Source organism: Eretmochelys imbricata, chromosome 7 (genome assembly GCF_965152235.1).
Source record: "Eretmochelys imbricata isolate rEreImb1 chromosome 7, rEreImb1.hap1, whole genome shotgun sequence".
Lineage (NCBI taxonomy): Eukaryota > Metazoa > Chordata > Testudines > Cheloniidae > Eretmochelys > Eretmochelys imbricata.
In genome coordinates this window covers 106627337-106641245 of record NC_135578.1, presented here as the reverse complement: position 1 = coordinate 106641245, position 13909 = coordinate 106627337, and the positions used below count along the sequence as shown (strand labels likewise).

At 38.5% G+C, this 13909-nt stretch overlaps 1 protein-coding gene across 1 annotated transcript in view; it reads left to right on the top strand.

The window, feature by feature from the left end:
• Positions 1–13909, top strand: part of TACC2 (transforming acidic coiled-coil containing protein 2) — an 86351-nt gene that overhangs the window by 52999 nt on the left and 19443 nt on the right. Inside the window, exons 6-8 of the mRNA XM_077821575.1 lie at positions 967–1028; positions 1978–2093; positions 3541–3712. Of these exons, the coding sequence (XP_077677701.1) occupies positions 967–1028; positions 1978–2093; positions 3541–3712 (350 nt within the window). The remainder of the gene's footprint in view (positions 1–966; positions 1029–1977; positions 2094–3540; positions 3713–13909) is intronic.

Below are 13909 nucleotides of genomic sequence, written 5' to 3'. Positions count from 1 at the left end.
TGTGTTAGAGTGTTTCTCCGAACATCAGTGGTGACTGGATTTAGATGCAAAATCTGAGATACATTTGTTGTACCTATGAATCTTTTTTTACTGCTTTGTCCTATTGCCTTTATGTATTTGCATGATCAGACCCTACACCCTGTATTTGTTGCATTTATCTTCTGTTCTGTCAGCAGTTTCTTTGTCTCTGTGTGTGTCTATATCAGTACACTGTCGAGTGACCAGGGTTTGCAAGAAGTGCTTGTTAATTCTTATTGTATAATTAAGGGATTTGAAATAGTAAGCAACAAAAGGTTTTTTAGAGGTTAGGGCAGGGCTTCTCTGTAAATACTCAGGCTTTGAACTGTCCCTTGTAACTAAAATTTGAAAATAAGTGTATCTATGCTACCGTCCTATCCGTCACCAAATAAGCATATGGATGGTTTATCCATTTTTTAATATCAAGTAATAAGATCATCATCATTCCCAATTAAAAACTGCATGGCTTTACTATGAGTGGAATCATTTGATTACTTGTCATCTTGCAATCTTCTTTCTTTCAATAGAAGAAATAGCTATCAAGACTACATCAAAATATTTTCAACGATTTGTAATGTGACACAGCACTTCAGATACCATATACTGGAGTGTTTCACAGGGCTCTGCAATTTTAGTAAAGCCACTGGGGTCTGTAATAGAATCCTGAACAAAGGAAGCAGATTAATCTGGAGTTTTATAGGAAAATTGATTCATAATGACTTGCACCAAATTCTGCCTTTGGCTATGCCATGTTGATTGACAGCTGAAAATCAAGGCACAGGTGTCTCTGTGTATTTTGTTTGTAGGGCCTGTTAGAAAAAGCATCAATAATAAAGCTGCAGGCCAGGGTGACACTTAGCAACAAGCTGCCAAGATTTCATTCACACATGCAAAAATTATATCCCCCCACCCCATGCATGAGAACATTTCTCTTTGTTTCTGTTACAGAGCTGGAATATGGCAACTCATATGAAATAGAATATATGGAGAAAATAGGCTCCTCCTTGCCGGTAAGTTTTCACTCTCAAATTTTCGTTTACATTTATTTACACGCTGTAGTCATTATTTGTTGCTGTGATAATGCTGTATGGATAGTTCCCTGCTACACAGTGAATTAACTGTACATCTGCAGCAGATTGTAAACATGGTTCTTTCTAGTCAGCGTAGTCAAGTAAATTGCACGTGCTTTATTGTCCTTATCCTTATAGAAGTTATTTAATCTTTTTAATGTTAAGGTTTAGTTTCACTTCTTGGAGAAGTAAAGGTATTCAATACTTCAAGCCATAGCAAGTGCAGAGCACTCTATGTTGGGTTACCAAACAATGTATGGAAATCTTTAACTCTCCAAAACCATGACTCAAGCTTTTATGAAAAGAAATGATGAGGACTCTCTTCAAAACAAAGACTTACTGTAAAATATGGGAATAAAGTACTTTATAACATCAACATTTTTTGCCTAACTTGTATTCACTCGATTAATTAGATAGTATTAATAAGCTTCAAATGTCTGAATTTCCCACAGTGCTTATAAGAATGAAACGGTCTGTTAGTGTGGAGACTCTTGGGTGTTCAATCTGATGAGATAAAGAAGGTTCTGATTACATTTTTGATAACACTTTGTCAGTGAATGCTATATAACCCATTCAAAAAGAACAGGTGCAGAACAGTACCTGAATTCTAATTAATCCCAAATGATAGTGGAGGAACTAATAAAAATTGTGAACTACACAGTCTGTGCTGTGGTCAGCAGCTTTTCTAAAATAGGCTGTTCTTTTAATACTTCCACTATGTCGTAGCACCATAGGGAGTGCTATGCTGCAGAACATAGGTTCTGCAAAACCTATGAATTTTTTCAAAAGAGAAATGGAATTTGTCAGTCACTGGGTCACTTGAGGCAATGAATTAACCTTAACGGAGAATGGAAAGTTGGATGATAATTATTTCCTTTTCTTTTGACAGCAGGATGGCAGCACCCTGAAGAAACAATCTTTGTACCTTGTATTTGATGCACAGCAGGAAAGTCCAGTCAAATCTCCTCCGGTCAGACTATCTGATTCTACAACTCCATGTTCAGGGTACATCACTGCAAAAAAAACAACACCCAACCCCCCCCCCCCCACACACACACACAGCAAACAACAAACAAAAACATTTAATAATAAAAGGACTGTTAGGAAAAGGATAACAGTAAAATTATTTGCAGTCAGGCGTGCTTCTGTTGTGTGCTTTAGTTTTTGTCTGTTTTCTTTAAAACACAATCTGTATCTATTAAACGTATAGAGTCCCACCTAAGTTCCTTCTAAGCTGCACGTCCATGCAGCAGACTATAAAGGGCCATGCAGGCACACAGCCACAGGGGCCTGGAAAGGAGAGAGGTAGGGGGTGGCTGGGGAGGGGAGCAAGTTGGGGTGTGCAGGGCTGCCACGGGCCTCTCCCCTGACCCCGGAGCTGCTGCCAGCGGGAAGAGGCATCTCTCCTCCGGCCCCGGAGCTGCTGCTGGTGGGAAGAGGCACCTCTCCCCTGGAGCTGCTGCCAGCAGGAAGAAGCGCCTCTCCCCTGGAGCTGCTGCGGTCAGGAAGAGGCTCCTCTCCCCCAGAGCTGCTGCCAGCAGGGAGAGAGCTAGGGGGAGTCCTCTGACTCTAGTCCCGGGGCAGCCTGTACCCCAAACTCCTCATCCCCGGCCCCACCCCAGAGACCGCACCCCCTACTGGGAGCCCTCACCACTCACACATCTTAACCCTCTGCCCCAGCCCTGAGCCCACTCCCGCACTCTGAACCTCTCAGCCCCACCCGTGCCACACATGACTTCCATATTGGTGCACATAACAAAATTCATTCCATACATGGATATAAAAAATTAGAGGGAACATTGGGTCCAACTGTCCCTTGTTACACCAGTCAGTGGAGTAATGGAGTGGAGAATCAGGATATATATTTCTGTTGCATAGTCATGATGATTACTTTAAAGTCTTCAGTGAAGACTATGCTGTGCCTTCAGTGTAGATTATGGTTCTCTACTTACATTTTTTCTTCATTATTAAGGATAGTTTCATTTCAGTATGTTCCTCGTATTGTAATTCTTCATTTGGCATTCCTAAACTTGTTTTTCTGAACAATTAATCCATTTTTAAATTATGTATCTTAAGGGTTTTTGTTTATTTTTAGAAATGGCGTTGTCCCGGGGGTTAAACTGCTGTTACGTAACAATTTTTATTTGATAGAGATTTATGTAGAAGTGAGAAATAAGTGCAAAGTGATGTGAGGGATGTGCATGAACTCATTGATCTAATCCAGTAGTACAGGGTTTATCCAGATTTCTTTTGGGTACTACTCTGAAAACATTTCTCAAAATCTTGCAAGATATATTGCTATAATTCAACCTTATGTCAATTATCCTAATTTATCAAGCTCTTGTGAAGATGAGAACATGACAGTTTAACTGAAGAGGATTTGCTGTGTTTTTAGCAGAGACTGGGCTTTTAGCCTAATCTGAAAACATATACACTATCTATCTGATCCCAGATCAAGTTTCGAGGAAACTGAAGCCCAGCTATCCTCTGGAATGAAAATACAACACCCAGGTTCCCGGGTTCTAACCGCCAGCCAAGATATGCACTTACAGTCAACTGACAAATCAAAACAGAAAGAACTGGAGCCCATGAGTTTAGGAACAGCTTCAGACACCATTGAAATAGTAAGTAATATATGAGAAGAGTGATGGAAACATTCTCCCAAAAAGCAATCTTCCCATGTCTTAAGAGAGGAGAACATACAGACTGTGCAATTATAACATGCATAGAGCTAGACGAAAACTTACGGAGTGAGAATATGAAAACCCCAAATGGAAACTACTTAACCAGAACAAACTAAAAAGCAAGATCACTTGCTGAGAAATTTAGCATCTTTAGCTTTATGCCTTTTCACATTAATCATAAGGATGAAAGGTCACTTTTAAGAAGTGCCTCCAACGTTGTGCTTGCAAAATTGCATGGGCAATCTTTCACCCGAGCAAAACCAGCCTTTGCTCTTCCAGACCATGTAACTAACCAGGAAGGTTTCCGTGCACAATGTGTGCCCAAATCTACATGGCCAAAAATCATTCCCGTGGGTTTTAGTCTCTATTGATAGACATGCTTAATTTCCATTGGCAATAACAGGGTTTGATGGGACACCAATGAGGGAATTGATCCCCATTTTGGCCAAACAGAATACTGTTAGAATTGAGAAAAGTTGTCCTGGTTCTTATCTTAAGCTCAAATGTATGTTTGTGATCAGTTCTTACAGGCAGATATTCTCAATAGCTTATTTGTTATAAGGATTTTTGTTATGTTTTAACCTGAGAAATGTAAATATATAGGCTGTGCCCGTGTTTTCTCAGGGGGATCTTGTATGAAAATATGTGGAATTGCTTTGTGAGTGTAGCATATCTGTTGTGATGTTTTAAAGCATTAATAGATGATGAACAGATATTTCTCATTTTCTGATAAATTGCCAATTGTTTTGATATTATGCTGTACTGGAAGTGAGAGACTTTGTTAGAAATCTGCGCTTTTGAACTCAATCTAGTTCCCAGTGGACTCAGTGTAAAGACTTTGAGTCTTACTTCGAAGGCTGTAGCTGCTTCTAGACTTTAGAGCACTGGTTCTCAAACTTTTGAATATTATGGATAGATTCTCTGAAGGACCCTCAGTTTTCCCCCGCACTTGGACATATAAGGAAGAACGACAGTATTAAGGAGACAAAGTTAAAATACACTCACTTTATAATGCAACAGGCATGGCTACTGAGTTACATCTCTGTAGATTGTGTATTTGTGGTTTTGAGTTCCTGTCCTTGGGCAGGGGATTTCACATTTATTAGCCTGAAGATTCTGCTCTTCGAGTGGAGCTTCCATTGCTCTAATCTCAACAGGTGAACACTGTGATTCTGACCTCCGGTGTGTTTGAGACCTCTCTAATCTTGGTGGCATCTGCAAATTTGATCATAATTGAGTTAATACCAAAGGAACAAAAAGACATATTGTCGTGAGTGCAAAAAGTTGTTTGGGGATCGTTTTAGTTGAATTGGTCAAAGAAACTCTGAAACTCCTGTGAGAATCCTGGACTGAGCGCAGATACATTTGTTAGTCTGTAAGGTGCCACAAGTACTCCTTTTCTTCTTTCAGCTTACAGGAAGTTTCTTTGCTTTAAGACAAACACAACGTGGTGACTGTCTGACAGAAAATTGACCGCCAATTGTCATAGAAGTACCTAAAAGTGGTCCATGGACCGCAGTTTGAGAACCATTGCTTTAGAGGCTTTAACATCATTTATTTCATTCTTCATACTCAAATTTTTAATTGATAACTGACTTTCATTATATTTATTTCTGCTTGGCTATGCATGTGTGCCAGAAAGAAAATGTTACTGAAGGCAGTAAACAAACGTTTGAAGCAAATCTATGGTTTTCAGCCTGAGCCACTTCGGCAGCCTCTGTTATTTGTTCTATATCCTCCTTACCCTTCAGACAACTCCTGAGGACTCCTTTGTCTCTGCTGATGCTCTTCTCAGTAGGATATCACATCAAACATCAATATGTGATCAGCTTGAATATCTAGAACCTGACTTAGCAGAAAAGAACCCCCCCGTATTTGCTCAGAAACTTCAGGTTTGTAGCAGAAATGTAAATACCAGTGTTCCTTTCTTAAGTTTCTCTAAACACCAGTAGAGAACACAATTCACTATCTTAAAAAAAAAAAAAAAGTTAATTAAAGAAAAATTCAGGCCCTCTTCAAAGTACCTTTTGCCTTTCAGAAACTTTTAAGAGCTAGTGAGATTTGGACTTAACTTTCTGAACAAATAAGTTAGTTTCTCTAACTCTTGTGTTCTAACACTGCTGAACAGTCTCAATTTGATAATCTGTGTTGTAGTACAACATATTATAAAATAAAACTCTTATTTTGAGCCCTGCATTCAATCTTAAATGTGGAGGATTAACTTGACTGAGTACACTTTACTTTGGTGGGCCAGTAAGCAGAGAGACAGTTTCAGAGATGTAGGGCCTAATTCTGCTCTCAGGTACACCAGGGTAAATCCAGAGTAACCTCATTAACATCAGCGGAGTCACATTGGTGCTAAAACCAGGTAAAATGAGAGTTAGGTGTTGTTTTTGTGATTGTGTTTAACTTGTCATTTGACTTGGCTTCCTCTGACAAAAGGAAATCTCTCTGGAGAGTAGGTTTACGTGTATCACGGCAGATTTTCCAAATAGCCAATGCAAATTTACATTTCAAAACTGCTAAGTAATGTTGAATAAAAAATGACAGCAATCATAAATACAGTGAATAGTGAAAGGGAAAAACAATTAACATGACAAAGAAATAATTTTGTCTAGTTGGGCATCATAATCGAAAAACATTTATCCCACCCAAAAAGTTGTTAACACTTAGTCTCTAGTGAAAGAGTTTCTGGATATAAATATCTCAAAACTACCTGAAAACTTGCTTTTGTGTTCTGCTGATGTTTTAATCATGAAAGGAACACTGAATGTGTGTTACCCAAAAATTATCATGATACATTAAAATTCATTCTCTGTGTGTGTAAAACATTTACATCATGTTCTTAATACATTTTTTTCTGTGGATTGCTTAAAACCATCTGACAGGAGGAGTTAGAGTTTGCTGCAATGAGGATAGAAGCACTGACGCTAGCCAGACAGATTACCTTGTCTTCTTTCTGCTCCTTAGATACCGAGGTATCTGTTTTATGCCTGCAATGTGTGTGTGTGTGCACAGATAAAGAACCAGAGTGCTGCTTTTTCTTTAACAACAAGGTAACTAAGCCTCTCTGAGTGACGTTTGAAGCTGTGTGCACCTCAGTACATATGACACCAAAGAGCATGCTGATAGCCTCACTCGACACAAAAATGCTGTCACCCGCTCCACTCACAGAACAATTCTACTTCCAAAGTTGACTGAAGATCTGGAGGCAAAAGGCCGTCATATAAAACAGGGGACAGCCAAATTCTGCCTTTTAGATGATCATGTGTTTGTATTTGAGATCAGGATTGGTCTAAAGTGTTTGCTGGCAAAATAAATAAGAAAGTTTTTGAATAGAGTATTACAAATTCTGGCTAGCGGTGCATTTTGCCTTTTACAGGTCATTTAAGCATGAGATCTAATAACTTGACCCTAAAACTTAAAAAGTTCAATCTACCCACACTTCAGGTTTCTGAAGAACGGGATTCAAATGATTTTGAATGACCTCAAAGGCTCTCAAGGGAAAGAGCCTCCCCAGCATAAATTGACTTTATTCATTAAGATCTAAAGATTTTCTGTATTGATACTTCTACAGCATGCTGGCTAGTGCCATGTCAGTGTGATGCATCATCAGAGTGACACTGCTCCAGTGATGCATGTGATCTCCCCTGTGTTTGAAACGAGACTGAAATGTGATCTCTGATGTAGTATCTTTGATGTTTAGTACAAAACATTGCACCCATCTAGGAAGACCCTTATGATGCTTTTAACAAAAAGCTCACAGCAACCCCACGAGTTTTATCTTGGTGGTATACGTCGAAAATGGTATCAACTGAATGGAATGCTGACAGGACAACAGCAAACTGCTAACATGAGACATTTATTTCCATATCAGGAGAAGGTTATTCTGCCTTGTTGTTCTCCAGTGACCTTTCTTTTCTTACAGTAAATGATTAATAAATAAGTCATTGGGAGGCCCCAACTAATTCCTTTAATATTTAAGTGGCAGCTGTTCACTGCACCATAACTGCATTTTGACTGGCTGAGAGATTAGACTTAATCTGTGCTTTAACCAATCATAAGATAGTCGGTTCATAAAAGTACGTCTCTTTCGATAGGGTACTGTACTGTACTTTAATGGATTAACTGATGGCCAGTTAGAACAAGTTTGAGCAGTTTAGCTTATGTTGGTAAATAGTGGCCTGTGATGCAATTGTCTAAGTGACTAATGGCTATTTCATTTCGGGTAATGAATGGTATAAAAAGATAGTAAGTAATTAATTCCCTGTGGAAATATGAATGTTTCTGAGTATGTGGGCTTCTGTTTTTAGTGAAGCCGGTGGGAAGCTTCACTGTTGACTTGAATGGTAGCAGGTTTGGGCCCAACTTTCTGATTAGAAACAGAAGGAATAAGGGTTGAAATGATAAATGGCATTTTCCCAGTGGGAATAAAATACCTGTGATTAGTTTTACTGCTCTGAATCCTGAAAAATGTGCGTATTTTTTATATACATCTATAACTAAGGCATAGTGATGTCTTTAGCTGAATGATACAGATGTCATGGTAGGTTGAGAAGGACTTTTGTCCTTGGTTAACTTTAGTCTTTAAGTAGATCTTGCTAATATCAAATTAGCCCATGATGATAACCCTTGTGACTAACACTGAGTGTCTTATAGTGACTGATGGACTCAATGTAGATTAAATATAATAGGATACACCAGATGACTGCAGTGACTTAAATCCAGAGGCTACTGAGGATAGACAGAGGATACTGGCTGTCAGGAATACTTTCTGAAAGGCACTGAATATTTTCTTAATATGGTATCAATATATTTATAACTGTGGTGCATATCGATGTAAAATCTTGCAACATCTTTTTAATAAAAACAAAACTACCTTTCACATTGATTAAGTTACATCTAAATCAGAAACTCAAGCATTAAGTGCTAATCTAAAAATGATAACGCTTGAATCATAATATTACTGGGCAGTAGGAATTAGTCCTTTTTGTTCAGATGAAGATTGGCTTTTGTGAGAGGAGACTTGGGTCTGGTTCTGACCTCCTGAAATCAGTGTGAGTTTTGTTAGTGACTTCAGCAGGATAGGGCCCTTTTTCTTCAGTCTCCAAAGATGGAAACAATGCAGACAGTCTCTTCTCAGATACAACTGAAAAATAAGAATGAAAACAGTCAAAGGAAAAGAACTGTTACTGGCAAATGTGGCTTCAGCCTCCCAGTGCTAAGATAGCTGAACACAGCTAGGCCGAACAATCTAGGACTGTTGAACAGCCTTGTGTGTCCAGCTCCCATTTTTTGTGTAGGCAGGACAGGTCTCAGGAAGCGTCTGTGTCAGCCGCTCAAGAATAGCTGAGGTAGGAACATGTAAAGCTATGGTGTTGAAATCAGCACTTCTCTTGTGTAAATTAGAGAAACCAATGGAAAAAGGGTGTTGGCAGCAAGAGAAGCAATATTCATAATTGTTTTGAGAGGACAGAGGTAGCAAAAGTTTAAGGGGTGTAAGTTTTCATACAAAAACTTTCCTTTTTCTGCACAGTCATGCTTGCAAAATTGGGCCCACGTTTTTGGGCCCACAGTTTAACCTGAGTGGAAGCACAAATCACGTAGTTAAAAGGTGTGATTATTCCACTTTTTGCCCATCGTACATTTGTGAGTGCGAAAATATTGCTGCAAAAGGAAAGCCAGACCTCTGCCCAGCTAAATGGATAAATTTTATGTGAATATTATAGTAATTTCTTCCATTTCATTTCAGTGCCCATGCATATCTTTGTTTACCTGGAATTCTTTTGTGAGCTGGGATTTGTGTAGCTGGTAAATCAAGGTGTATCAGGTCACATTCCTAATTAAATATCTGAATTCTAGAAGCGATGCTTGACAAAGGAAATGTATATGCTTCCCAGTTACTTACACTAAGATTTCAGTGACCCACATGTAACATTAATTCCCCTGCAGAGTCTAATCCCTCTGTGTAAGGGTCAGTGATTTATAAATCCCTGTGCTTGTAATTGCCCTAATTAACTTTTTATCTTTTTAGTGGTGATGGTACTGTTGTTAGGTGCTGAATTCATAGTTCTGACAGTATTATTTTATATGAATACTGTAGATTTATTGGTCAAATTATCATTTTCTCAGCTGTTAAAAAGGAAAATTTTGGCAAAAGCATAATTCAATAAATATATCAGCAACGTATCTAACAGAGTACAAGAAAGAACAATGACCATTTGCGGTGTTACAGATGAAGCATTTTTAAATGTCTCCTCCTCTTCTCCCTTTCTCAGACTTTTACCTTATCTTGGCAGTTTCTGTGTCCCCCATCCCATCTGTATCAGAAGTAGGGCTTGTGCCTGCTACCACAGCGAAGGTTTTCTAACAGTTACTTCAGGAAAACATAACAATAAAGTTCTGAGGGCTTTAGTCTAGGCTGGTTATCAGTGTCCTCACAAACATGCTGTGCCAATGGCCTGTCCCACTCCAGTGGTTTGGTCTGAGAGAGACAAAGTCCCCTGCATCTGAAGATTGATACTCTCTTTCCCAGTCTGTTTTCTTTATCACTTAACAGAAAATTCATCCATTGACTGATGCAATTCCAATGTTTAGGCTTCCTTTTTGAATGGTAGTTTTCAACAGTTGTGTTCCTTTATAGACAACACAGCCATGGCTGACCCCTATATTTACCATGATCAATTAATCCGATCTCCTGTATTTCAGTTCAGAGGGGCATATGAAACCCACTCGGAGAAGAACTCCACACCATTGCACAAGTACTTGAGCTGTTGAATCGTTGAGTACTGTATTCAATATAGTGTACTGTATTTGAAGAGTTATGCATCTCTGTCATTCTATGTCTGAGGCTCAGAGAGCTGAAAAATGAATGGGATAGCAGTTTTCTCCCTGCTGCTCCCAAATTGCCATCTCTTTGCCTGGGCTCATTTTCCTTGGATCTTAGCCCCATAATTCCAGCTGTGCTGAAGTCCCAGTGAATTGTCCAACCACTCTCTGCCACAACTTCCACAAAGCATTCTGCTAGGGGAGAGGGAGGAGGAGGCATAGAGAGAGTCTTTTCACCCTCCTCCTTTGCTCATCATGTATTTTTGCTTTGGAGAGGATGGAAACAAGTGAACTCCTGGGTTACTTGAGAGCACTTATCCCCAGTGTTGAGAGGGAAAGGGAAAAGTATCTTGTCGTAGTCACAGAAATCCTCTTGTAGCCTTTGTAAATTTTTTAAGACTAAAGAAGTATGAAGAGCACACAGGAGTTAGAGATGGAAAAGAGCATGGATCATTAACGCTGTCCTTTGCGCTCCGCATATAGGGTGTACTGGAGATCAAACTACTACCCTGTATGCAGTCAAGTCCAAAGTTGCCTTTAATTTCTCTCTTGTGTTTGTGTTTGATGAAGAGATAAAACACAAATCTTTTTTCACCCAATAATATTGAACTTACCTATAAATGGTAGATTTTATCATAATTATTGAATGGCTGGGGCCACTGAAGAATTTTTGTTTTTTGCATGTGTGCAAGTGTGTAAAATATATATTTATAATATAAAATCAAAACTTTCAGATAGTCTTCTGAAATGTACTTTACTTAAATAACTATTTTATATTGAGAGGTATTGTATATTTCAGAATATGGGCTACAGTATAGTGCTTAGAACCTATGTTGATGTTATTGTTCAGACCAGTGAATCAACTGGATTTGATTTAGCATTTGATAATTATATTGGAGTTGGTCATGTGCCACTTCTCATTTTCTGTTATTTTGCATGCTTACAGTCCCAGTGCAGGAAAGGTGACCAGAGGAAAAGGAATGTGTTTGGTTCCCAAATACCAAAAATAAGAGTTCAGTGACCCCTTAAGCTTTAAAAACAGGGGCGAGGGCAGCCATGCCAGTCAATACGATACTCCTACTGGCTGATCCTTGTGTGTGAAATGTGATCGTTTGTAAATCCCTTAGCTAGTTTCCTAATTAAACTCACTTTGCCTGGCTTTTTTGTGTTGATTCTTAGATGCTGAATCCAACTATACTGGGCCCTATGGTTTTACTGTACAAACTGTCACATATATACATATTTTAAAATAGCTTGTTCAGCACACAATGTGGCATGAGAACTCAGAAAGGCCTATAAAGGAACTACCTGGGATTTTGCACCCTTCTGTTCTTATAGGACAGAGATATGCGAGAAGAGGAATTGAGAACAAAGGAAGAAAAGATACCTCTTCATTAATCATAATTTTGTAGAATGATTATTTGACAAATCCCCCTTTACTATGTCTGTACAAAAGCAGGCTCATATCTCACTCACACCATAAAGCTTGTAGAGATTTTCTTTCCTCACTGTGTCGTGTTGATATTAACAGGATCTATTGCTGTGGACATTGTGGAGAGAGGAACAGGCCCTAGAATTTGAACATTACATACTTTCCCTTATCATTTCAGCTGCAAGTGATATAATGCAACGTTCTGATTTCTATTTCAAAGCTCTCTAGAACTACTGACACTATTCCAGTAACTGAATCAAGACTAATGTCAAAGGGACTAAATTATTACATATAGAGATGATGTCTGAACTTTAATGCTGCGTGTTTCATAGACTACTTCATTCTATATTTCAGTGTGGACAGAAGTGAAACATAGGGTCAGAATTCCATCAGTACACATAAAGTAACTAGAGATTTAGAAAAATATTTTCCCCCTTTTTAATAGAATGGAAATCCCTTAGTAGAAAAACCATATATGAATCTGTGTGTGCATGTGAATATCTCATCAATGTTATTAAAAGTGCAATGAGTGTACAATAGGCTTCCAAAAAATAAAAATCATGGACCAGATTCTAGCGCTGTGCTTTGGCTGCTTTACATCACACCAGCAATGGAATCTGGTCCTAAAACCAGTTTTACTGTCCTAAGGAAAGTGTGATCATCCAGTAGCAAAGTATTAGCCTAAACTCAAAGCTGAGCTTTAAAATACCATGCAGGCACACCCTGCCTGTATATAAAGAATGTGTACAGATATATTTATACTTAAGTAAAATAATTTTACTAAAGCGCTCATCTGGAAGAAGGACGAAAGAATACTTTACTGTGAAAACAGATTTATATCTATAATATTCTGAGTTAGTTCAGACGTAAAACATATATACTCCAGAATGCAACTTGGGGATTATGTACTGGACCCAGAATTGATTCTTATATATGAAGCGTGAGCGAGAGAGAGAGTGTGTCATGGGAGTGATCTGACATCTGAAATATTGTTCAGTAGGAAAGGCATGCAAATGTAGCACATAATGTGAAATGGAGATGTGTAATATGGATCAGAGAAGAGAATAATAGATGGTTCATCAGAAAGGAATAGTTATTAATGACTACATATTCTGTTACCCAAATTCTTGTGCATTGTGGCATTTTTGTTTACATGGAAGGACTGGTTTTAAAAGTTTTACCAATAGAGCTGAGTTGATATCAAATGATGATGTATCAGAATTCGAAATACTGTGCATGTCGGATGAGGCTGAAAATCTCTATAGAGGGGAACGCCTTGAGCTGAGTGAAGTGCTGCAAGCTTTTTGTACTGCACAAGCTTATTGATAATACAGTAGTTAGTACAAATTTGGCATAAGGAATTTTTCTTCTTTATCTGGATTGCTATGGTTTAAGAGAACCTTGAAAAAACATTCAATTATCATCAGTATGCTTGTTTCTAAGAGCAAATGAGCTATTTGAGAAATGAGTTACATCCCTGATCATTGCATTCTATTTAAGTGTGATATCACTATGGTGGCTTGGGATATGTTATTTTGGGATATGTTATTTTGTTGCAGTTCAGGTACAGTCCTGGTTCTTTAATATTCCACCTGTTCTACAGGGGACTTCCTGCCCTGAAGGGTAAATTCCATTGAATAAAATTGCGTTCCTGTGAAACAAGACAATCCCTTCATGGACTTTTTCAGATATCCAAGACTGTAGCTGAGCATCTGGGGAAATTGTTGATCTGAAGTTTGAGTTTCTGCAATTTAATAGTGTTTTCTCTCTTTGACAAAGCTGTCAAGTGCATCAAGAACTTATAAAGCAAAGGTGGACATTACCATATGAAATACTGCTTTTCAACAAAGAAAAACAGTGTTCGATTGTTAGAAATG